This window comes from Poeciliopsis prolifica, unplaced genomic scaffold (assembly GCF_027474105.1).
Source record: "Poeciliopsis prolifica strain line A6 unplaced genomic scaffold, Auburn_PproV2 SCAFFOLD001, whole genome shotgun sequence".
Lineage (NCBI taxonomy): Eukaryota > Metazoa > Chordata > Actinopteri > Cyprinodontiformes > Poeciliidae > Poeciliopsis > Poeciliopsis prolifica.
This window is the reverse complement of record NW_026562376.1, coordinates 3,395,376-3,419,941: the sequence shown is the minus strand read 5'-3', so window position 1 is coordinate 3,419,941 and position 24,566 is coordinate 3,395,376. Positions and strand designations below refer to the sequence as shown.

The 24,566-nt window shown below is 37.9% G+C and overlaps 1 protein-coding gene across 2 annotated transcripts; it reads right to left on the bottom strand.

The window, feature by feature from the left end:
* Positions 1–1,960: 1,960 nt before the first annotated feature.
* On the bottom strand, positions 1,961–22,956 carry n4bp1 (nedd4 binding protein 1). Of its 2 annotated transcripts, XM_055035380.1 has the most exons (13): positions 22,249–22,956; positions 16,322–16,549; positions 16,064–16,237; positions 14,921–15,438; positions 14,282–14,388; positions 14,022–14,161; positions 13,349–13,681; positions 12,354–12,589; positions 6,880–7,010; positions 5,821–5,917; positions 5,163–5,270; positions 4,207–4,308; positions 1,961–4,128 (listed from the first exon to the last, which is right to left on the bottom strand). In XM_055035380.1, the coding sequence occupies exons 1-13, from the start codon at positions 22,558–22,560 to the stop codon at positions 3,792–3,794; spliced, it is 2,823 nt and encodes a 940-aa protein (XP_054891355.1). In that variant the 5' UTR covers positions 22,561–22,956; the 3' UTR covers positions 1,961–3,791. The 2 variants fall into 2 exon arrangements, with proteins under 2 accessions (XP_054891355.1, XP_054891345.1); XM_055035370.1 differs by having other exon boundaries at positions 14,022–14,388.
* Between the last annotated feature and the right edge of the window lie 1,610 nt (positions 22,957–24,566).

Sequence of the window (24,566 nt, the reverse complement as noted above, 5' to 3'; positions counted from 1 at the left end):
TCCTCACATAACAGAAGAATCTGTAGTGTGAACAGGTGTATTAGAAATGAGGCCCACTCGCCACTTTAAATTCAAATAAGCTGCTGCTGGTTACATCCAACTTCTAATTCCCTTTCACAAGATGGGCAATTATACAACCATACTGCTTTGGAAAGCAGAGCCTAAAACACCTTATGAATAGAATAGAATAGAATAGAATAGAATAGAATAGAATAGCATTTATTGTCATTGAACAGGATTCAACGAAATTTCTATTGCAACTCCCGTGCAAAAAGTCAAAAAATACAATATTAAATAAACAAACACACAATAATAATATATATACAACTAAAATTAACTAAAGGCACTCAACCACACCAAAGAAGAAGCAGCAGGTCCAATTATGGTAAAGTGCAGATGATGTGACAGTGCAAGTGCAGAACAATATGGCTGTGTGTGGGGTGGGTGGGGGGGGGTGTATGTGAGTTTATGATATGTGTGGGAGGGGGCGGCAGGGAGTAATGGCTCTGACGGCTGTGGGGAAGAAACTGTTTCTCAGTCTGTTTGTTGTAGTCCGTATATTCCTGTACCGCTTGCCTGATGGCAGCGGCACAAACAGTCTGTGGCCCGGGTGGCTGGATTGGTGGCTGTGTTCTTAGATTGGAAACAGTTGAGATGCATGGAAGGAAGTATATAAATGATGTGAATTTTGCATGATGGGCCACGTTTAATTTATCAACCATTAAACAATCTACAGGAGTTCTGATCTTAGGAACTCCTTTCCATGTAATGGTAATCTGAAATACTGTGCCAGTAAAACTAAGAAAGTGTTATCCAGGGGGTGGACTCTCACCAAAAGTGACATTTTGCTCACGATGTCTGCGTCAGACTGGTACAGCAGAGACCCACATTTGAATCATACTGAAAGCACAACCTGTGACATCTTAACACCAGTGTGCTGCATACTTGCGGTCCAACATTGTGCAGAAGGAAGACCCAGTGTGCAAATGCATTGTTTTTGACATATCTAGGATCACTTAACTCGTCACAAAACAAGTTGCTATGGGGAGCAATGTTTGCAACCGTTTGCCACATTGTCTTTCCTGTTGAGCAGAGACATTTGCTGAGTTGTGACTAGACTATAAATCAGACCAAGGGGCCCTCCCTAGTTGCCTGAGGGTTTTTTTTCTGAGGATGGGTAGATATTTGTTTATATTTGTCTTTTTAAGAGATCTTAAAAAGACAAAACATAAGGTAAAAATAAGATACAGTACTTTTTTAACCTTATTTTTGCTGAGGTAAAAAATAAAAAGACAGTTCCGTCTTCTTTATCTTTTCCATCAGTAATTGTAACATCCGCTTGATGATCATGTTACTTATGTTATCAGCGTACACTGACGCACTAATTTTAATGTAGCTGGAAAAAAACCACACAATTTTAACATATTTCTTCCAAATTGCTTTGTTTCTATTAAGTTCATTTATTTGCTTAATTTCATAGAATTTGTGCAACGGTAAGGTCAAAACAGCTACTGGGTTTCTTTAAAACTGTTAGAAATTATTTAAAAAAATAGACTGAATTTAATGGACTAACTACGATCCACTGGAACAGATTTGTGACTGAACTGAACTTTGTAAAGATTACATTATAAATTGGTGTTTGACAAATAAAAGGAGCCAATTTAGACCAAACATTTAACTGTAAATGCATTAAAACTGTGAAATGCATTAAAATAATGGCTCAGTTGGTGTCAAACTTTCTGAGTTGCTCAAAATGTGAAGTTTCTGCTGGAAAGTGCAGAGGAGCTTCAAATAAGGGTGAATTTTCTGATTTTTTGTAAAGAAGAATATATAAAAATAAGACTTATAATAAAAAAATATGACAAATAGTACATGTGCTACAATGCTTTTGCAGTGGCACCATTTATTAAAAATGAGAAGTTATTTAAAATGTTGCAGAAAACAAACAGGGCAGCTGATGTTTGAGGGGGAAGGCTGCATTTATTCTGGATTTTGAACATACATAAAACCATATGTGCACTGTAAGCAAAAATGTGAATATTTACAAGACAAAAAAAAATCAATATACACATAAGAATTATAATACAAGGGGGGGAAATCCTTCAGTAACCCTTACAACAACATAACATTCTTTAAACACAGGATTTTAGAATTTAGCAAAAACCAGAGGGATGTTAGATCTGCAAACTGCAGCCACATTCTGAGTTTTAAGGAGATAAACATGAAACGTTTATCTGCTCGCTCAGCATTTTTCTTCAGTGCATTTCACTTTAGTTCCAAATGTAACTCAGAACTGAAAACAATAAGAAAACCTCATGTTCGAGGTGTAATCAGAAGATAAATATTGTAGTGTTTGTTTCCACTGCTTCCACACCAAGGTTCATAACTCACCGAACTGAACGCTCCTCCAACTCTGATGGGTTTTCTGTTTTGTAAAAGATCATCAAGGCAGTAAATTCTAGTTTGTTGTGGGAATTTTTAAGCTGAGGATCCTCAGTCAACTGTTAACAAACCTGGGTTAGGCTGTTACACATTCTAACAACTCCGACGTATTCTGAAGGAAAATATGGACGTTTTTCACAAAGTAACACCCTCCCCATTCAACCATGTTGCTACAGCTGCAGTTTGCAGCTTGTGCCACTAGATGTCACTACAACCTGCATTCCTCAGAGTACATTTCTCTGAAAACGGCTTTACGCCGCCTGCTTCTATATGCTTCTAAACAAACTTTAATACTTTTATTCACTGAACTGATTTTTACATAATCCATGTATGTTTTCTGCAAAACTGTCCCAGAGCTCATCAACCAGCTAGAAAAAACGTTTTACTGGATTAAAATGGTAAAAATAAACAAGTTATTTCCTTCCCAACCAACTTTCTGCTGAACCAAAGAAACTTAACAATTTAACCAGCATTTCAGGAAGCCCATGTCCATTTATGTAAGGTGCTATAAAAACTGAGTTCGATTGACATCAACCCGACTGATCATGAATCCAGGTTTAAACATAAATTTGTAGACTTTCAAATTGAAAGTTGGAGTTTATAAATGCAACTTGGAACTGTGTGTGTAACTCCTAACTGATGGCCGCTTGAAAATATCGTAAATAGTGTTTATGAATGTAGCCTGACGCTGATCCACTGATTTGCATACAAACATTATCTCACTGCAACACAATCGCCCCAAACATTCAAAATGGAGGATCAAACTAACGCAGGTTGATTCAAGTTTAGCTCCAGAACCAGTGTGGTGGTAAAAATATTTACTATTCATTTTGTTGTGACAAAAAAATTACTTTGCATCTTTCTGCATGTTGTTGGACATTGCCATCGCCACCTAGTGGTCAGATTTGACCATTTCAGGAAAAAGTCGCTGCGTGAAGTAGCCGCATTTCTGTGCTTCGATTGTAAAATGGAGGGAAAGTGAGGAGGGCGACCAGTTGACTGAAAGTACGACTTCAACAGTAAATACTTATGAACAAAGTTAACCCTCTTCAACATGAGATTCTCTGTATCTTGTTAAACTTTCCAACCTTCAGAGGTGAAAGTTGAAAATCTCGATCGCGAGCAGAAATGTTATTCCCAGACCAACAGAATTTTTCTCGATGAAATACAGAAATTGTGTTCTGCAGACAGCGGTGCTGCTCACCTCGATGGACCAGAAAGCAAAAAATTAAAAATGGAAAAAAATAAAAAGATCCCAGAAAGTATTCATTGCAGATAGCAGCTAGTTTAATAAACAGTTTCTGTGTCCTCCGACCAGGAGGAGAAGAAGATGGTGGGCGGGCGGCGGTTCACCCCAGCAGCAGACCCGACAGCGCGTTCAGGTCTCTCATGTACGGGTTGTCGCTGAGGATCCGGTCGATCCGCTGCTTCTGGTCAGGAAAGATATCGTACAGCTTCCTCTTCAGCTCCGACGTCTCCCCCGGCGACCGCTGCGGCGGCGGGGCGGGCGACGGCGAGGGAGAGCGCCGCGGCGGGTGCCACTCGGGCGGCCCGGAGTGCGGCCAGTGTGAGGTGTGGTGGGCTGTCAGGGAGGCGGGGTTACGCAGAGTCTGGACATTAACGGGCGGCTGCTGCTGGGACGAGGCCCGGAAATCCGGAGGGTGGAACAGCGGCGGGGAAACTCTCCTGAGTGAGAAGAAGAAGAAACAGGCTGCAGATAAATCCCAAACAACCAGAGTCACAGATACACATCGGATGTCTCACCTGTTGTCTTTCCGCAGGAAGTCGTCCAGGTGGGGACCGTTTTTTCCAAGCGGATCGTCAGGAATCATGAAGTGATCTTCAACGAAGGTAAACTGAAGAAGTCTGTCAGGAAACACAAAGTGCAGCGTTCACACAAATGGAACAGGATTTGTTTTAAAAATTTAGTATTGAAAAACTAGCACCTGTCCTGGCTCGGACAGGTGTGTTTTAGCATAAAATGCCCCCAGAAAACTCGCTTTGAAATGGAAAATGGAAAAACATTCAATATTAGATTTCAGGAAAACCTCGTCACATAAATTTGACATTAGAATATAATATAAAAGGAACGAAGAATAAAATATGGTGCTCATCTTGATGTAATACACAAACCAACCAGTAGGTGGTGAGAAAATCACACATAAAATAAGATTTCAAAGTGTCTGCAGCTGAGTTAGCATTTAAACTTTGAATAAATAACAGCTGTTAACACCCACATATTTCAGTAAAATAGCAAAAAAAAAAAAAAAAAGTATTTCTATTTACATTGCCATGTCTATTTAAATGTTTCACCACAAAACTAGGAATAATTGACATTTCAGATTTATTTTGGTGAAAAATGATTTTATTTTCTGCTCTGCAAATGAATCTAAGAAACATTGATCATCTCCAATTAAAGAACTAAAACATAATTTCACTTTCCATTAAATTATAATAAAAATGTGACTTAAATGAAAAGAAAAATAGAAAATGTGCCACTGATATTATGGAACACATTAAACAAGAGAATATTTCATTAATTAAAACAAGTTTCTGTGATGATTCTGTTTCCTCTTTCTCAGAGGAACAGTTTCAGTAAAGCTAAACAAGCTATAAATCTTTATTAGTCAGCTGCATTGCTGGACTTTCCAGAACCCTTTCAGAGTAATGAAACACGTCAGCGTCTGACGAACTGCACTCTACAAATCACAACCAATCACCTCTCTTGAATGATCCGACGCCATGTGTCCGAGGTGTCAACAAAGTCCCGCAGGTTGTCGTTGGTGACGATTATCCCGTCTGTCTTCTCTGCTAAGTGGAGAAGGAACCTGAAAAAAAAGAGCGGCAGAGCGGGTTGTTTGGATTAGACACTCAGGATTTTCCCGGGGTTCAAATGTCAGACATTTCCAGAGCGGAGAGGAAAACCTGAAGAGCTCAGTCAGGATCCTGTTTTCAGTCTGAAGGCATTTATGTCACAATCTGACTTCAAGTGGAACCAGTAAACTTTCAGAGATATTTCCATAATTTCCTCAAATATCTGTTCAATGCCAATGTTTCAAATTGAAGAGATTTAGCAAACGGAAGAGGTTTCTCTCAATCATTTGCAGACCACCTGAAAAACTTGAATAAAAGTTTCATTTGAGTTTTCTTCCACCAGATTTTACCTCATTTTAGCTTATTTCACATTTTTATGTTGCTAGCTTACTTTTTCTAGGTTTAGCCCATTTTTATTCTTTGTTTACACAATTTAACTTAGTTTATCTTACTATCACTTAGTTCATATTGGTAATTTAGCATGGTTAGGGTAGCCAACCTAAATGTTTTCTATGTAGGTTTAAATATGGTGGGAAATGAGGTGAAAAGGTTTTTTATTTTTACCTGTCATCATGTGACGATATTCTCTGGCCGCAGACTTCTCTGGAGGGGGTGAAGGACAGCAGCCGCAGGTCTTCCAGCTGGTTTAGAAAGTGTTGCTCTGCAATAAAAATCAATTTATGGATCAGAACAAGATATTTAGAGTCAAATGATGATCTGAAGTCTTTGAGTAATTTGGGGTTTATGTCTCTGGGGTCTGAATAGAGGTTTGTAAAACTGCATATTTTGGTAAATACAAGCCAGTATTTCCAAAATATTTTACAAACACATTAATATGATAAAGAAATAATAATAATAATTTATGTTGTTTTTTTTATTGAAATAATTATAAAATATGGAAAAACTAACCATCAATCTTATCACTAGTATCAATCAGATACGGATACCAACTTGGTATCAATATTATCATTAAGCGCTGGGCGAAGTAGCTGAAAAATCGAAATCAATAATTATTGATTAGGTTTTTGTTTTAAATATCTGAAATGCTGCCTTTCCTGTTTTAACTGTCGTTTTCACTCCACATTGCTTTTTTCGTAATGATTATTTTTGGGCAGTTATGAAGCAAAACTTGAAACCGCTGCTGCACAAGTTACTTAACAAGCTGTTGCTAGGTAACCACAGTCTGACCCTAACCCTACTCTTCAAATCCCAACATGTTGTAAATATTGATTATTGAATGTTCTATTAAACATCATCTATCGATATTGATCACAACATATATTGCAATTGATTTATTGTCCAGGCCTATTACCGGTATGATAAAAAATGTAAACTCTACTTACTTTTGTTGTAATTATTTTCGGTAAAAACAAACAAAAAATAAATAAATAAAATAAAAAAAATTGGTATTTTGAACTTTCACTTTTGTAGGAAGAGAGAACGGAGCAAGATTGTGTTTACTTTCCTAATCAGGTGGTTTTCTGATAATATACATTTTAAAAACATTTCTAAAATAAATATTTTCGAGAGTTATATATATGACATTGTTGTTTTATATATATGCATGTATATAAATATAAAGCATCTTTTTGTTTTGAACGTTAAGGTGAGCGCCAGGTTTACCTGTAGCAAGTCGGTCTCTCTTCTGACGCCACTGTGGAACGAACACGGTGATTTCCCTGTGGCCTCTCCGCCAGAACATTTCCACGGCCAGAGCAATGCCGCGGCACGAAAAGAACCGGTGAAGGCCATGACTAGAAAACAAATAAAAGGAAGTTAAACTAAAAGACAACGTAGAAAGATGCAATGGAGTCGGTCTGAAGCTAATGGTTATTTTAGTTTTATATTAATACAATAAATTCTACAGATTTTTTATTTAATCTCCAAAGCTTGTTTTGCACAATATTAACGTTCCATAAAAATGCAAATAAGCAGAATTCAAAAGCAAAATTCATATATTTTTGGTAAAGTTTAGGCTTAATTATAGCTCTGAATTAGGGTTGAGCACTTATCATATCGGTTATACTTTATTGTGATCAATTTCCTGTCATGATAAGAATTTTGAACGCCACTAATGTTTAATATGCTTTTTGCAAAAGTCTTTAATTTCAGATGCAACTTCATACAAGTGTGGGGAGAAAAAAAAACTGAATTAGAGAAAACAGCAGCTCCAAAAGGGTAAATCTATTTAATTCAGGGGTGGAATATATGAGTCTTGCTTAGCAGAAACATCTGTAACTGTGATGCAATCAGAAACAACGAATCCGAACATTTTAAAGATAGCAACAACTTCAAAGAAAACAGGCTTTTATTAGCCTCCACAAAACTTCCAGGAGACACAATTTAAAACATCAGCTGACACACACTGTTCCGGTGACGTGCACAAACTGCAAGCGCACGTCAGACGGCTCCACTTCAACATGTTGGTAGGTAAGGCGACAAAAACCGCAACGCAAACAACCAGCAGCGGCAGCCCAGATGAGAAACTCCCTGAGCAGGAAGCTGCAGACAGATCGCACAACTATAGACATTATCACAGCCAGCAGATCTGTGGTGCTGTTCATCAGGCCCAAACCACCAAACCAATACGTGTCACGGATTTTTATTTTTGCTTGTTTGTTTGCTTGCTTGAGCTGCAATGTTTGACTGTTAAAAATAGCACAAAGTTTCTGTCATCACCAATGGATAATTCAGGTAAAACGATTTCAAAACAATCCTGGAGACAAATTACCTGCCTTAAAAATGCATTAAATGTTTTGTAATAATAAATACTGTGAAGCTATTCAGCGCAGTGTGGCCTGGCCGGAAGGTTATTTATGTTGCACAACATCGCTCTCGCTTCTGCTAACGCCTACACCGTTGACGCAAGTATGCTAGGCGCTATATTTAGCTATGGAGGGAGACGTAGGCCTCCATAACAAATAACACAATAACAAATTTTTCTGGACAATATGGTTGCAACCAACGATCGCAATAACGATGATTTCAATAATCGGTTATTCAGATGATTAATTGGATAAAATAGATGGACACGTTCCGCAAATTTTTCATTTAACCACTTAAGAGTTTTTTTTTCTTTTTATAAACATAAAAAGATGCAAACAAGTAAATAATTTGATTCCTTTTCTAAATAAGAAAACTTTTTTTAAAAATGCGGTGCCAGCTTTTGTTTAGTGAACCTGGAGCTTTTGTAGCAAAAGATGAATCTACAGCTAAAAAATGCTTCTATTCTTTTTCCCCCCAACTGACAGAAAGCTTAACGTATTCCAGCTCCTTTAATTGAAACTTATTGTATTGTTTAAAATTGTATTATGACTGCAGAATGAAATCAAATGCACCATTTCAACCAAAGATTGGAATGTGCTTCTCAACCAGATGTACTCTGTGCAATAATTTTATAATTATCTTTCATTTAAAAAAAAAAACAAGCAAACAACAATCCAATAGCATGCTGCTCCGAATAAGGATAAAGTTTTCCTTATGGTTTTATGAGATCTAATTAAGCACATTTCATTCACCGTAGCAGCGGTCCCGACGTTCCACCGACTGGAGCCGATCAGTCGTAACACGACAGGATGATCGGTTACGATTGTCGGAAGCGACAATCTTAGAACTCAGAACGTTCTAAGATTGTCGTAAGGGCAAAATCGGGGCAAAAAATCGCGTAGTGTGAACTGGGCATAACATGAAAAGGTAAAAATCTTTTCTGCTTATGAATGCAGTGTAAAGCTGATTTGTTGATTATTTAAAAAAAACAATTAATGAGATTAGTCGTGATCATCAACTAATTTAGTGATATGATTAAATCTGAATATTTCTTTGCATTAACCAATTAATAATTGGATAGCAAAAGTAGATTTTCTTAAACTATGCAACTCTGAGTTTTGTCTGTAACATATTCACAGAAATTAAAATTTTTGAATTAAAATTCCTCCTCGTCATGAGAATATCTCTCCCGTCTGCCCTGGTTCTTTCCCTTTCTGCTCGGCTTACTATCGGGTTTACAGATCTGGACTCACGTGAGCTGTGGTTTCACAGAGACGCATTCAAGCAGCCTGAACAGGTTAGCGATGCCACAAACAATATTTAGCAGCTTTCCTTCTCAGCTGACGTTACGCGGCCAAAATAGCAACCAAGAAGGAAGATCATTGGGACTTTTGGGGCAAACGGTGATGCAAAGAGTTACCAAGCTGCAGCAGAAACAGGCGCTTAAACACGGCAGATGCTGTAATCATAAACTAAAGAGATAAAAAATTCCAACTTGAAATCTAACAAAGTTGCTGCTGAGACTCGTGATACGATCAGGGGGAAACATTTTCACTTTCCCTGTGTTTGCAGCTCTGTACAAACATGTAAAAACATAAACATGGTGCATTTTCAGCCAGGGGTCAATATATGCAAAGAGCAGGGAAGTTCCCACAGTTGCTGAGAGAGAAAGCAGCTGTGAATGACATGAAAGCGGGGGTAAGTTGTGTAATAATCACCAAACTCTGCGGTAACGCAACACAAGGAGGGAAAATGGCTCTATCTCATTTGAATAATTTTAAATAATGCTTTGTAGGATCAGTTTTCACTGGGAGAGTTTTTTAAACAAAATAAAAAACTTCTTGATTATTTAGTGATAAACTCTCAATAAATCAGATTTTATGATACATTTCTGACAGATTTGATCATTGAAGTTATTTCTAATTAGAGCTGAAACGATTAATCAGAATAATCATGATTAATCAATTGACATCAACTAAAGTAATCAATTAAGATTAAAGTATATGGATTCAAAAAAGGTCACATGCTAAAAAAAACTTACACACTCAAAGCAGTAATTAAGCAAAAACTAAAAAAAAAATACATTCTGCATTTAAGATTAAAAAAGAACCTTCTCTGAACACCACACTGAATCCAGGAATTAATTGTTTTATCCGATTAATCACCAAAAAACTGATAAAATAACTTCATACCTTTACTATGGAGAGAACAACAGTAGAAATAAATATCAAGATGGACCTTTACATACTCTGTTAAACTAGTACTGTTCCATCAATATTAAAGAATAATTAACTTGAAACAAGCTCATATCTGAAAAGCTACTTATAAGTTAGTTTTGGTTTATTTCAAGTGTACCAAGATATTTGCACCAAATTTGAGTGTAACGAGGGTTGTCGGAGTAAATGGGGTTGAAAATAAACAGATGATGTACTTTCTGCTATTTATTTGTCACATAAAATCCCAGTGAAACACTTTAGTGTTGTAAGAAAAACAGGCACAACCGAACTGCTGCTCATGTTGAAACATTCGGCTGAGTCAGAGGTGCATGATGGGACAGTTCGGGTAAAGCAGGAGGAAGGAAGGAAGAAACCTGAACGTGAAAGGAAGTAGTTGCACTAGTGAAGAGTCAGGATAAGGTCATGCAGGATGAAGACCGAGCCCATAAATCAAAGTGAAAGCAAAAGCTCCTTTCATCGTCATCTGCACATTAAGTCCACGACAAACAACTTCTGGATCAATCAGAGATTGAAATCGCTGATTTTCTTTTTGTTACTAGAAAAGGTATTTTGTTCTGAGAAACACCTCCGTAACGATCCGCCCTCGCTTCGACATGGCGCTCCAGCTGCTCTGAAGGCTGCTCACAGTCATCCCCAAACATGATGAGTCACAACGACATGTGAAGGCGTGGGCGCGCCAACGACACCGGGGTTGTAGCACAGACCTGCACGCCCGGTTTTGTGTGGCGCCTGCATGAAGCGGCGATGGCGCTGATGGGAAGGGTGGCGGCTTCACGAGTCAAAAGGAGAACATGTAGTACGCGGAGTGGGACGTGACACCAACTTAACGCAGATTCGATTTGTCATCGGATGAGTTGCGGCTTCACACAGATTCTTAAATAAAAAAAATAATAAAATCAAAACTAAAACTGATTCTGATTATATCAACATGAGCCGGTTATGACTGGCATTTGTCACCAACATTTACTCCCTTCTTTGTTTTTGTATTATCTCAGAAAACGAGGATTGACTCAAGCGGCGCTTAAAGAAAATCTCAATTTCAGCCAAAAAAAAAGCCAATGACTGATTGCTTACGATGTGCCAGTAACTCCTGTTTACACCTGCACCACAGTGGTATCGCACGTATCACCACAAAGGTGAGTAATGAGGGAGGTGAACAATTCTTATCAAAATGTTAGTCATGATTTTTCTTAAAGTGAAATAAGGTGGAGATTCTGTCACAAAAAATCTTAGTTTTGCACATAAAGTTGAAGTTGTTCAATTCTTAAGCCACTTGAGCCTTTTTTACACAATATTAGAAATACAGAAAACAACTTGAATTCCTTTTTTTAAATAAAAACATATTTTTGTATATGTTTAACCATTTGTAGCAAAGGATGAATCTGCATGTAAAAAAAAGGCTCAGTCTTTCCTCTGACTTAACATCAATAAAGGATTACACTAATCTGTAGATTTCCATAAAAGGCCTTTTTTGAGTCTGTATACTCTAAGGATTGATCGATCACTACACTGGCTGAAGATTCTTTCAATAACAGATCAATCAAAATTAAGAGGATTAATCATTTCTGAAAACAATCATCAATAAACTAGATTGATGTATGTTGAACAGAAAAGACTGAAATTTTCACATGTTGATGTCAGAAGTATTTAATAGCTGTAGATGCTAAATGATCAAACACACTAAAGAATAACCTATTAGTCAGTAAAATGTTTTATTTTCTTATTTTAAAATACAGATTTGTTTTCCATCTTTTAGTGTGTTTCTAATATTGTATAAAAAAGGCTTAAATGGTTAAACAAAAAATTAGCAGAATCTGGGATTTTTCCCCCCAATTAATCATCAGAATAATCGATTAATTGACAACTAAAATAACTGTTCGTTTCAGGTCTACTGTGATGGTTTATTTTCAATACACAAGTGTCAGTATTCTTTGTTTATTGTGAATCATTTGAGATTTTATCTGGCAGGAAAAGGAGCCTACATTTCTCCTCCTACTCAAACACTTCAGGTTCATCATCTCAAGAGTTTTGTGGCGACTCAAACCTTAAAGGACTGAAAGTGACCAAGAAGTGAGAAGCTGTGTGCAGACTCACGCCATCGCCACGTTACTGCCGTCTATAATGATGTGCCTGAGGTCCGGGTTCCCCCGCTCGTTCGGCAGGTTCAAGGTGAACTGGGTCCGGAGCGACTGGTGGAACCGAGCCAGGCCGGTGACCGGGGGGGCCGGTGGGTCGTTGGTAGGCGGTGTCCGAGCCACGCCGCCCTGGAAGTTCACGTGGCTGATGGTCTGATAGGCAGAGGCTGCAGTCCGGTTGATAGGCTGAGCCGACTGGGAAGGACACAGGAAGCAGAAACACACAATTAGGGGTGGGAACTCAGAGCAACAGCTCATTCTCAGCTTCGTTAAGTCAAATCTGGGTGTGATATTAGAAAGTTACACCACAAAACATAAAAAAAAAATCAAAAAAGGTCCACAAAAAAACAGAGTAATATCCAAGGCTACCAAACTGAGGCTGAGTTTACCAAACTATCAGGTGTGAAAACACCTTTAATCTCTTTTCATAGTACTCAGTGAGAGATTGGAGTACGAGTCGGTGGCTGATTTGCTGTAAAAGGACAAACAGGGTAGCAGTTGGTATGGCATAATAAAAACCTCAGCACCAGAAAGACACGAAATCTTACCAAGTATTTTAGTGAATATTTTACTACACTTAAAATAAGACTAAACTGAATTTCAAGTAAGATGGGAGAGCTCGTTTTAAGTCAATAACTCTTTAATATTGATGAGAAAGAACCAGATCCTCTGGCAGAAATGTTCACTGATAACAAGACATTTTCCCCTGTTATCAGTGAAATAATCTGCCACCGGAATAAGAACTTTTTCATCAATATTAAGGAATTCTTTACCTAAAATAAGATCATATTTCTTACTGAAAACTTACCTCTGAGTTAGTTTGGTATTAAAGTGTAAAAAGATATTTGCACTACAAACTGCACTAAAAGTAAAATGTTGTGGTTTTGCAGAGCCTGAGCCTGGACTGGATGGAGACATTGACACATAATTCAACAAAAACAAACAGAAACTCACGCTGGGAGTTGAAGCCAGAGAGGCGTTACTCAGCCACTGCGGCGTGCTGCGCAGCGCCGTAACGCTCTCCACCTTCACTGGTCCGCCCAACGTTTGAGTCCCACATCGAGACAGGTAGTCCCGCTGCGAGACTCCGCCCCCTCCTCGCGCCAGGTAGTCTGTTCGGGATCCGGACTGCGCGGGGTCGGGGTGCGGCATCGTCATTATCCGGGACATTCGACCGTCTGCTGTTTTGGCGCTGGTGGGGATGACGTTGTCGTCATCGTCGATCGTGATCACCTCGTAGTTCCCCGCTCCGCCCTGAGCGCTGGAGCTTCTCTTGATTGTGATGGCCTAAAAAGGATGTAAGACACAGAAAGTTGGAAACAGCAGGTCAGACTTTTTAAAGACTGTTAATCAGAAATTGACCAGAAAACTGCAATCGGTGCATGCCTCGTCTCTAGACATGATACACCTGAATAAAATAACCACTGGTTGCAGCCCTATTCAAGATTCGTCCTTGGTTTGACATTTATTCTCGTCTAGAACGATTATTTATTTGTCCCTTAATAACAAAATGTAATGGCATCAACAGCAAACTGACAGATTAATGGAAGCTTTAAAACATATGGATTGTGCTTTAATGTCCTAAAACGAGGATTATGGGATTATTTGTGGTTTGATGTGAGATTACCTGCTGAGTGCTCGTGTCACTGCCACTGCACTTCCGCCGGTGTCCCAACCCGTTGCTGCTTCCTCCTCGCTGGCTCGGCTTGATGTTCTCCTTCGATCTCCCAGAGTCTCCCAGCTCCTTCTCCCTGAAACGGGACGTCACTGACGAGGCTGACGAAGACGAGGAGGAAGAGGCGCAGGAGGAAGAGGAGCAGAGGGTGTCAGCGGGACGCACAGAGTTCATTCGTCTCTCTCTGTCCCCAACTTTGCAGTCCTGCTCACAACGTTTGGTTTCTTCAACTATTTTCTCCAGGATTAGAAAGGTGTCTTCCGTCTGCCCCGTTGCCTTCACAACGCGCTCCACCACTTCCTGCTGGTAGCCCATGGTTCTGGAAAGGAACCATGGGTAAAAAATTACATAATTTGTTACCGTTATTAATTATGCTTTGTGGTAAGGTGTTATCTTTTACAGCAGGGACACAGTTAACAAAACTTTTAGCTTTTGAAATGTGTCTCACTTCATACAGAGAACACATTTGGTGCACTGTACAAACTAACATAAGCTAATTCAAATTCAAACACTTTAATGATCCCAAAAGAAAATTAAATGCTGTAACTCATATTAATTCAAATTAACTAATAAGTTAATTAAAATCTAGCGTCCAAAACAGATATAAATCACAACATCTCTTCCAGTTGACTAAAAGCGCTGCACTGCGTTTTAGCTTTTGTACAAGGTCATACTAATATACTAAAGGTACTTTCAGAAAACTTTAACTTGTAGCCAAAAACAAGTTCATGTTTTTGGGAACATTAACTTGTTGCCAAAAAATGGCTGGGTGTATTTGTTTTTAAAAGTTGCTGAAACCCAAATGGAAAAACAAAAACGTGCAAGATGTGAATTTCCCTTTCAAGGTTTACCTGAAGAAGTTCACCAGGCATCGGAGGTTGGTTTCCGGGCTGACGGCTTCGCCGTCGTCTGGTACGGCCTCGCCGGACTCCTGTGTGATCGGACCGGCCACCGTGTTCGCTTTCCCTGAGTAGCAGCAGGAGGAGGAGGAGGAAGAGAGCGTGGAGGAAGCAGACGGGGTTTTGGACCTGCAGCTGCTGCCGGCGCCCCGGACCTCCCTGTCCCGAGGTCGCTCCCTCGCCGTCCTCTCTGGCGACTCCTCCTTCCGTTCTAGGGAGTATTGTCTCTTTGTGTCCCGAGTCTCGCTCTCGGACGAGCGCCGCTTGTGTGAGGGTCGGGTGCCGTTGAGCAGGACCGACTCTGGACCCAAACCCGATTTCCCGCCCGCGCAGACGGCCGCCGCCGCCGGACCGCCTTTCTCCTCAAAGCTGGTGTCCAGGATGCGGTTGGAGAGCTCTGTCACCGGAGTGCTGCTCTGTGAGCGGTCCTGGTCAACCTCCGCCATGCTGGGAAGCAGCGCCTGGTTGACCTGATAGTGGGAATAAAACGATACACTGAAAAAGCAGAAAATACTACCAAGTATTTTTGGTCCAGTTTTGTCTTTTCTCAAGTGTACTAAGATATTTGCACTGGAAACTAAACCAACAATCAAACTCACTTTTGAGTACAAATGTAGCTAATCTGAGCCCTGGAGCTAACTGAAATGATTGATCATGATTAATTGATTAATGAAATATTCATCAACTAATTCAGTAAGTCATTAATCATTTTATAGAGTAAACAGAAAAAGGGCTTTAGATGCTCAAACTCAGCTAACTAAGCTGCGTTGGTGGCCCTCACTCACTCTTTGGTTGCCTAGCAACAACCTGCACAGTAACTTGCGCAGCAACAGTTTCTGGTTTTTCCACTGCGCCTCATAACTGCTTAAAAATTTAAAATGTTGTGAAAACTGTGGATAAAACAGGAGGTAATGCCAACAGTGCAGTATTATTTCAGATATAATAAACAACAAAAAAACTGATTAATAATTATCTGTTTTTTTAGCCATGTCGTCCAGGCCTGACTCAACTGCAGAAGTAAATCGACCTTTGATGATTCTCTCATTTATTCTGTAAATTTTTTTTTTTACCATAGATTATAAGGACTTTACCAACCAGTGCCGACGTGTTTGTGCTGGTGGGGCTGTGAACCAGTCCCAGTAACTCCTCCTTCAGGGCACTGGGCAGCAGCAGGAGCTCCATGGTGTATTTATCATCTCGTTCCTCCACAAACGACTTAAAGGCTCGCTTCACCGCCGATTCTCTATCACTTGGCAGACTCTTCTTCTCCTGCACAGAAAACACAAACAAATGAAGAAAAAACACAAATAATTTCCAAATTAGCAATTTTCAATGTAATTTCACCAGTCCTACTTGGAAGAGAGCAACAAACTGCTGAACTCGGCTTTGCGCCATCACAACAGGCTCGGCTCGGCCCACCAGCCACAGTCGGCCCGGCTCTGGCACCAGAACCTCTGCGCTGGTGTCCCGTATGAGCCTGTCCAGGAAGAGGCCCCGGGCCCCGGCGAAGATGCAGTGCATGTCTGTGGGATAATGCTCCTCTTTCTGCAGCTCCGGGTCGCAGAGTCCTCGAACATACTCCTTCAGAGAAGAAACAAAACATCAACGCTGCAGCTTACGGCTGTTTTACTAATCAAGTATTCTGACGATTAATCAAATAAAATATTACATTAGAAAAGATAACTCATTCAATTCCTTTTTAAAATTAGAAAATTAAAATTTTATTGCCTAAAGTGCAACAATATATAATTCCTTTGATGATTTGTAGCGAAGGATGCAAAAAATACTAACAAGAACATGAGAAAAGTTATAACGAAAACCTTTTTTTCTGATTAACCGATAATTAGCTGAATAGCAAAAGGTGTTTAAAGGGGGACTAATTATTACAAAGTTGTTTTTGTCTCTTAAATACAAAATGCATGTGTATTTTTTACAGCTTCACATTGCTATAGTGTGTCCTTTCAGCATATAATCTTTGTATTAATCTGCATACTCCAGGTGACGATTAATCAGTAACTAAATTAGTTGTTGATTATTTCAATAATTAATTAATTGCTATTAATCTGATTAATCATTTACTAATTGAAGAGAAAAGGGTACTTAATAAGAAATATTATTCACAGAACTTGAAGCTTAAACAGTGACACTGACAAGTTCAGGCAAACCATATTTACAAAACTTTTTTTTTTCTATTAAATACAAAAGGTATATATATTTTTACAGCTTTTGCTTCATTACTGCTCTGACTTTATCATTCTTTCAGCAAATGGCCTGTTTTGAGTCTTTATATTCCAGTAAATTAATTAATTACTAAATTACTTGATTATTTTAATAAACAATAAGACAATTAATTGTTTCATCCCTAAAAAATTTGATTTCAAAAGAGCAAAATTCTTTATTTTAAGCAAATACAAAGAAAGAAAGACATATAAAAAAACAGAAAATGAAAGTAAGGTTTGTGGGTACTTGTATTAATTCACGTCACGTGAGTGCGAAACTGAACAATTTGCAATGAATCAGATGCAGATACTCTCCTGGCTGAGGGAGACGTTTGGGTGAGTCAGCAGCTTTCTGAGTGATAATGTGACATGCCCGGTTAGCATTAATGAAATACTAGACAGGAGGGAAATGAGTCAACTATGACCCCAGGAGAGGAGCTCAGGTCTGCTTTCATACAGAGAAACAAGGTGAGGCTGATTCAGCTTTTACTGAAAATCTAAGTCTCTTTAAAAGTTAATACAATAAAAATAAATTTTTATAGGAGCTGGAAATAAAATAATTTTTAAAATAATTTAAAAAAATAATAATTTTTAAAAATAATACAGGATGCTGAAAACTTCCAACTGAACACTTTTATAAAAGTTAAATATGTATATATATATATATATATATATATATATATATATATATATATATATATATATATATATATATATATATATATATATATATATATATATATATACCATCAAGTTGACAAAAAATACAAGCATAAACATAAGTGGCCTTTAATAAAAAATTTTACTTGAAAAAAATACATATATATTTTATGGACATGCAATAAGTTTTTTTTGCGGGTTTAAATTGTCAGTTTTTAAAACAAAACAAAACAAAACAAAAATCATGATTGATGAGGAAAAAAAAATCTAAAATTAATAAAGAATAAGTAAAACAATAAATGACGTTAACTGAAAATCTAAACCTGAAAATCAGAACTGGGCCAATATTAACGACCGATGTTTCTTTGCATCTTGTTGTTCGTGCTTCAACAGATTTGTTTCGTCATGTGATAGTGATGCAGTGCAGGACCTTAACATGTTTGGAGCAGAGAAGCAATGTTGGCATTGTGGTCACTTTCTTAATGTTTCAAAGAAAAATACATGTAGCATCGGTAAATATCAGTTATCAGCCTTTACAGCTGAGTTAACATCAGATAAATGACGTTTTCTAACTGAAGCTGAAGCCGTTTTAAAACTTTTGGACACAAAAACTGATTTTAGAGAGTCTGGATAAACAGATAAGGTTTCTGTTAGTAGGAAGCTAAAATTGTCTGCTGCTCATCATTGGAGGCTGATGAAATCTCCACTGAAACATTTTGGTTTTGCTTGACTGGCAGAGCTCAAAGCAGCTGCTGAAACACGACCAGGACTCGTGATACAGGATGCAGAAGTGTGAAAGAGTTTCTTCTGTGGGAAATTACACCCATAATGTGTGGCTAACTTTTGATCTAAATGGGTTTTTTTCAGTCAGCCAACAGCAATATGTCTGAACAGAGCTGCAGCTCACATGACTTTTAAATTATGCTGTGAATCAAAAGGATCCATTCACAAACAAGCACAAAAGAGGATTGAGACCAACTTTGAATCCATCTGACTGGATTATTATTATTATCACTATTATTACCTCAGGTGTGCTCATGTAAACGTCAGATAAAGAAAACCAGAACATGGACTTCCTATGTGGAGATCCCCTGGTTGAAATACACTCTGAAACTGCAGCTATGGTCAGAAGTGTTTAGTTAGCATTTAATGTTGTGGAAAATATGTTAAACTGCATCAGCAGCTCTAAAGCAAAAAGATGTTTTTAACAAACTGCAACACAACTTTACAACAAAACAACTTTTCACTGGCAACCAAACTGAATACAGAGCTGAAACCAGGCTTTTTAGTCACTGTAAAACATTCATTTCATACTAAATTGACATTTTTTATGGAGAAAATTTTATTTTTGTCAAATCATCACATTATTTAACTTATGCCACTTGTTAAGAGATACTTTCCTGACTTCTGTGATTCTTCATTTAATTCTTCAACTGTATTTTTTATTTAAGATACCAATTTCTACTAGGAATGTCTCAATAAGTCAATCAATTAATCACATGATAAATTACAACAAGCTCAATAATTCCCACATCCATGATTTATTGTTTTTCTCTTTTTGTTCTTTCAAAAACTGGACTGCAAACGTTTTCAGTTTGGTGTTTTAGTCTCTACTAGTCATTTTTTAAAGAACAATTTTACTTACAACCTTCATAATTCATTGTATTTGTTGTTTCAGTTGCTTTGTATATTTATTTTGGATATTTAAATCCATTTCCAGAGTGAAATGTTCATGAGAATTTAAAGTTCATTGTTCTTTGAGAATGTGTTCTTGCATTACTTTGCCATTAGCATTACAGCACTTGAAAATGGTCTCAAAACAACAATATTATTGTTTATTGCAAACAATAAACATCCAGCAAAATTTATAGATATAATCTCTACTCTCAAGCAGGAATGTACCGATTGCAGTTTTCTAGCTTTCTGGTCGATCATCGACTCCGATTTTGGCTCATGCCAATTTGTTTTTGTCTGAAAAGTTGCAACAAACACCAAACTGGCAACAGCAAAAGAGAACAAGTTGCTGCTTCTCAGCAGATAAGACCAGTTTATGATGCGATTATTGGCTGATCACAGACAATTAATAAAAAAAAACAAAAATTAAGGATTTATTGTCCAAACTGCTTATTCATGCCATCCTAGTTTCAAGTGTGTCAAAAATTACCCAAAATACTTTAAAAAAAATATAAAATACTAAAGATCAATAAATTATATGTTAATTATATTTATGTTTTCTTAGCAGTAAACATGACTGCTGATTAGACTTGCTGTAGCATGTTTTCTTTTTAAATATAACTTAACTTTAACATAATTCATTGCTTTCTGCAGTCACTGTTTCACATTAAATCATTTCCTGTTTCCTTTTACCAGGTAATGTTTATGAGAAATGGTTCATAATGTGTCCTGCAGAGTTAAATGAAGGTTAAGTCAAAAAACTTGTTCTTGCTCATTTGCACATTGATGTTTATCTTCTAAAGCTCGAGTGATTATCTCCTTATGACTTATCCATTCACATAAAAACAAATCTTCTGTTTTTAATCGAGTCTGTTTTACCAAAGTAAAGCTTTTACACATTATTTCATGAATAGACATGAAGACAAGAGATGCAAAAGTTTTTAAAAATAATGATTTGGTTTTCTGCTTCATCAGTGTCCACTCTTGTTTTCTGTGCTCTTAACAGTAAATCTCCTTTAATGGGGTTTTCCACATCTGTCTCACTTTATTCTTTGTTTCAACTAAACAATCCAAGCTGGAAGAAGCTGATGACTAAGAGGAAATGGTGAACAATGCCAATTGTTTTACCACAATCAGGATTTACTTCTTTTCATTTGGATGTGGTTAAAGTCGCCATTGTTACCACCTCCTGCCAAACCAATGGTATTATGCTAACTTTTGGTGGAATCTCAGAAAACTGCTCCAAAACCAAGGGGGAAAAAAATACATGCTAACAATAATAACAGTAGCTACACAACCTTTCCACTCAAAGCTTGCTTTCCAAATTAGGACAGAAATAAAGAGCAGTAGGAAAATTGCTTTTTGGTAGAAAGCTGTTTTGAGTAGCTTTAAACCAAAAAAACAGCAGATTTTCTGCCCAAAACACAATTTTGTATAGAATATGAAAGTCTTGTGCAACTCAATAAGCAATCTATAAATAATGCTTATAGTCACCCTGGTACAATCACAGTGTGGGCTGCTTTTTGTGCTCCAATTGCTTAATTTGGGATTAAACTTTTAGCTGGACTGAATTATTAATGGTTTATTTGTTAGGCCAGCGTTTCTAAAAATATGTAAAGGGTCAGATTTTCATCAAACCCGTTAGCTTAAAAACAATAAAAGCTCTTTATTTAGAATATGCATCTTCACTGTTTTTAGTTAGAAAATCCCATTCTACAGTAATAAACTAACTTTTTTGACCTAATTAGTGATCTACTAACCAACATTTATTCTGGCACCATTCGCCAAAGATTATGGGTTGAACTTTTGTGGGGGGGTTTTGTTTCGTTTTCCTAACATTTGTAATTTTCTGTCTCTTTTCCCAGATATTAATGTAAACTGAGGGACTATCAGGACTGTCTCTCTCTATGTATATGCAATCACTAACATTTAAGAACTCTGACAGTGGCACACATTTTGTTTTCACATCAAAATGTTTTGAAAAATTAAAAAAACATAGAAGTTCAAATTTTGCTAGAGGTCATATTAAGCATTGAAACAACTGGTTTTGACAGTTTGTTCTGAAGATTTTTGCTCATAACTAAAAAAAAGATTAGTTTTACTTTGAGAGAAAGTGTCCAAAACAGGCTTTTAAAATTTAGTTATTGTTTATGTACTCAAAATGGGGCAGTTTGCTCTGGAAAGACCTTTTCTTTTATCCTCTTGGGCTGGAAACTGTTCAGACTATTGTTTTCATTTAGAGCTTTCTTCACCAGCTAAAGACTGGAAGATTAGATCATTCTGTACTGATTGGTTCATCAATACTTCAAAGTCCAAAGAAACAATTAAAACCCTGGAAAACTGATCATAGATTGTGGGAGATGATAAGAAAGTGTAACAGTTGATTTGAGATTTTTAAACACTAAAATAAGACAGAAGAGGAAAATACACAGAAATAATGGCTGTATTAAGAGTTTATACCTAATAGTAAGTGAAATAATAAAGTTAATTGCTTGATTTAAGGGTTTTAAGACGCTGAAGTGAGGCAGAGAGGCTGTTGGTCAGAAAAGTTGAGCTTCATGCCATTGACACACACCTGTTCACCAGGGAGTGGTACAGTCGACTTGCACTTTAGGTTTCCTTATTTCTGACTAAAACCGGCAACATGTCACAGCGAACTGTTGGTCAATGTTAAGAAACCGACGTGCCAGCGGTGGCTTGCGTACAGAAAGGTCGGTTGAAACCCACCTTCGCCTTGGACACGTCGTCTCTGTTGCCCCGGAGCTGCAGCCATATCTGCCGGGATGTTTTGCTGCCGTGCGGCTGACCTGTGTGGTCCAACAGACCTATAATTGTAAACGTCACTTTAAAAACTTGCTCCACTCGGGGCCTGGCACATTTTAGCTCCTCTTCTTTGTCCTCCAGGACCGTAAACTCGTCCACTGTGGGGGCCTCCACTTGCTGCCTCCCGGCCGACGCAGGGAGCCTGTTGCCCGGCTGCTCCGGACACGCGAGCTCGGTGATTCGTCTCATTCCGAGCAGAGGCCGAGTTGTTGACATCCCGCCCCTGTCGCTTCTGACCACCGCGCCTCTATATTCAGACCTCCAGGCGCTGCTGGCGGCTTCTAGGAGTTTTCATGGTCTCTTCTCTGCGTTTGTTACGAAGCTGCGACGTAACGTTAACCGCCTCTAACGACATGAACGCGGCGGCGGCAGCTAGCGTTAACAAGTCGGAAGCTCGGTCTGACGTATCCGGAAAGTCCCAGTGATGGCCTCATCAGAGCACGACAGCCGGCCGAGTGTTGTGTCCTAAGATGATTATCTGCCCGACAGTTCAGAAAATAAAAACTCCGCTCAAACGAACCAAATTTCTGACGCGATCCTGATCATTAAATAAGACCACAGATTATTTAAAATGTGAGGATCAAACAAACAAAAGTAGGTTTCACATCGGGGTAAAACCACCGCTCTGCCCTCTAGTGGTGAGGAAGTGATACTAGCTTGAGATTGATAAAATACTTTATTAAAGCTGCAGTATGCAACGTTCATAATGTTTTTATACATATTAGTCGTGCCAGATTGGAATAAGACAAACAATCTGGGGAAAAAATGAGCTCCGCTGCCTTGATTTCTGCTACCGCTGCAGCTTTTCCCGTCAGAAGATCTTACTGTGAATGCTCAGGCATGACAATGACGGATGAACTGTTTTTCAGTAACCATAAGCTGATTTTCAGTCAATAGCACATTTAGCAGTGAGTGAGAATGATTGACAACGCGAAGACACTCCTCTTTAGGGAAGGATTTCTTTACATAGCAAAATAACAAAAATATTTTTTTTCACAGATTATCTGTCTCATAACAAACTGTCACGACATTTTAACAAAATGTAGAAAACATATTCTTTTTAAAAGCATGACTCATACTACAGTTTTAATCCCAAACGGTAATTAAATGACGTAACTCCTATTATGTAAGGTTCTTCAGAGTTTTTGTCGACGTTGATGACTGTGAGCAGGAAGGATCTCCTGTAGCAGCCTGTTATACAGCGACTTTGAAGAAGCCTCTGACTGAAGACACTCCCTAGTTTCACACCTACATCTGAAATCCTTATTCATGATAGACTCACTGGTTCCTCAGGATGATTAAGGTTGGATGTGCGTCTGGATTGATATTACTTAATTTAAATATTACTTTTGATAAAATTTCACTGTGTTTTATTGTGTTTTGCAGGATTTAATCCTTCAAGATGCTTGGGTACAAAAACACAGATCTTTATGTTTCTGTGAAAATGTTGACATTTTTGTGTAAATTTGTTTAATTTTACGTCTCAGTGCCGCCCTCCTCGGATGAACAGTGAATATGCAGCTGTATGATGGTACAGTTTGGTTTGTGTCTGTCACAATTTGCCCAATTTGTCCTGTGGTGGAGGCTTTGCTTTTAGATACATTTTATTATCTTAAAATACGTTATTTAAAACAACACAACATTAGCTTTCTAAGCCTGTTTAAGCCGCCATCTTGTGAGGCGTGACATGCTCTAAATCTGTTATCCCAAAATACTAAATTAGATCATTTACTGCTGTGAATAATCAATAGATTAAGAATCAATAGTCTTAACAGTTATTGATTTATATTCAGTAGGCTATTTAATTGAACAATAATCACTTAAAAGAATTTTTGGTTATCTTCATTATTGCATCATTTTCATTCGTTATTGTTGAGTTTATATTTGTATGTTTTTACAGTTTTGCTTTTGGTATTAGTTTCTACTCCTTCATTTTTAATTAATTTAGTTGAGTGTGACTTATTCCTTCATCTATTGAACCTAAGCAACAGAGACTGAGGACTATTTGGCTGTCACTTCCTGATAATCAGTCATTGCCCCGACTTTTAATTGTAATCTAAATAACTAATTTTATTTTTAACTGCCTGCTGCATTGTGCGTATTTTTGCATGATGGCATACTCCAGATGGGCAAATATTTTCTGATAAAATCTTAAATTAAAATGTACAGAAGCAGTTTGCCTCATTTAAACTTATCTTCCTGCAGAGTAGAAATGTTGTGTT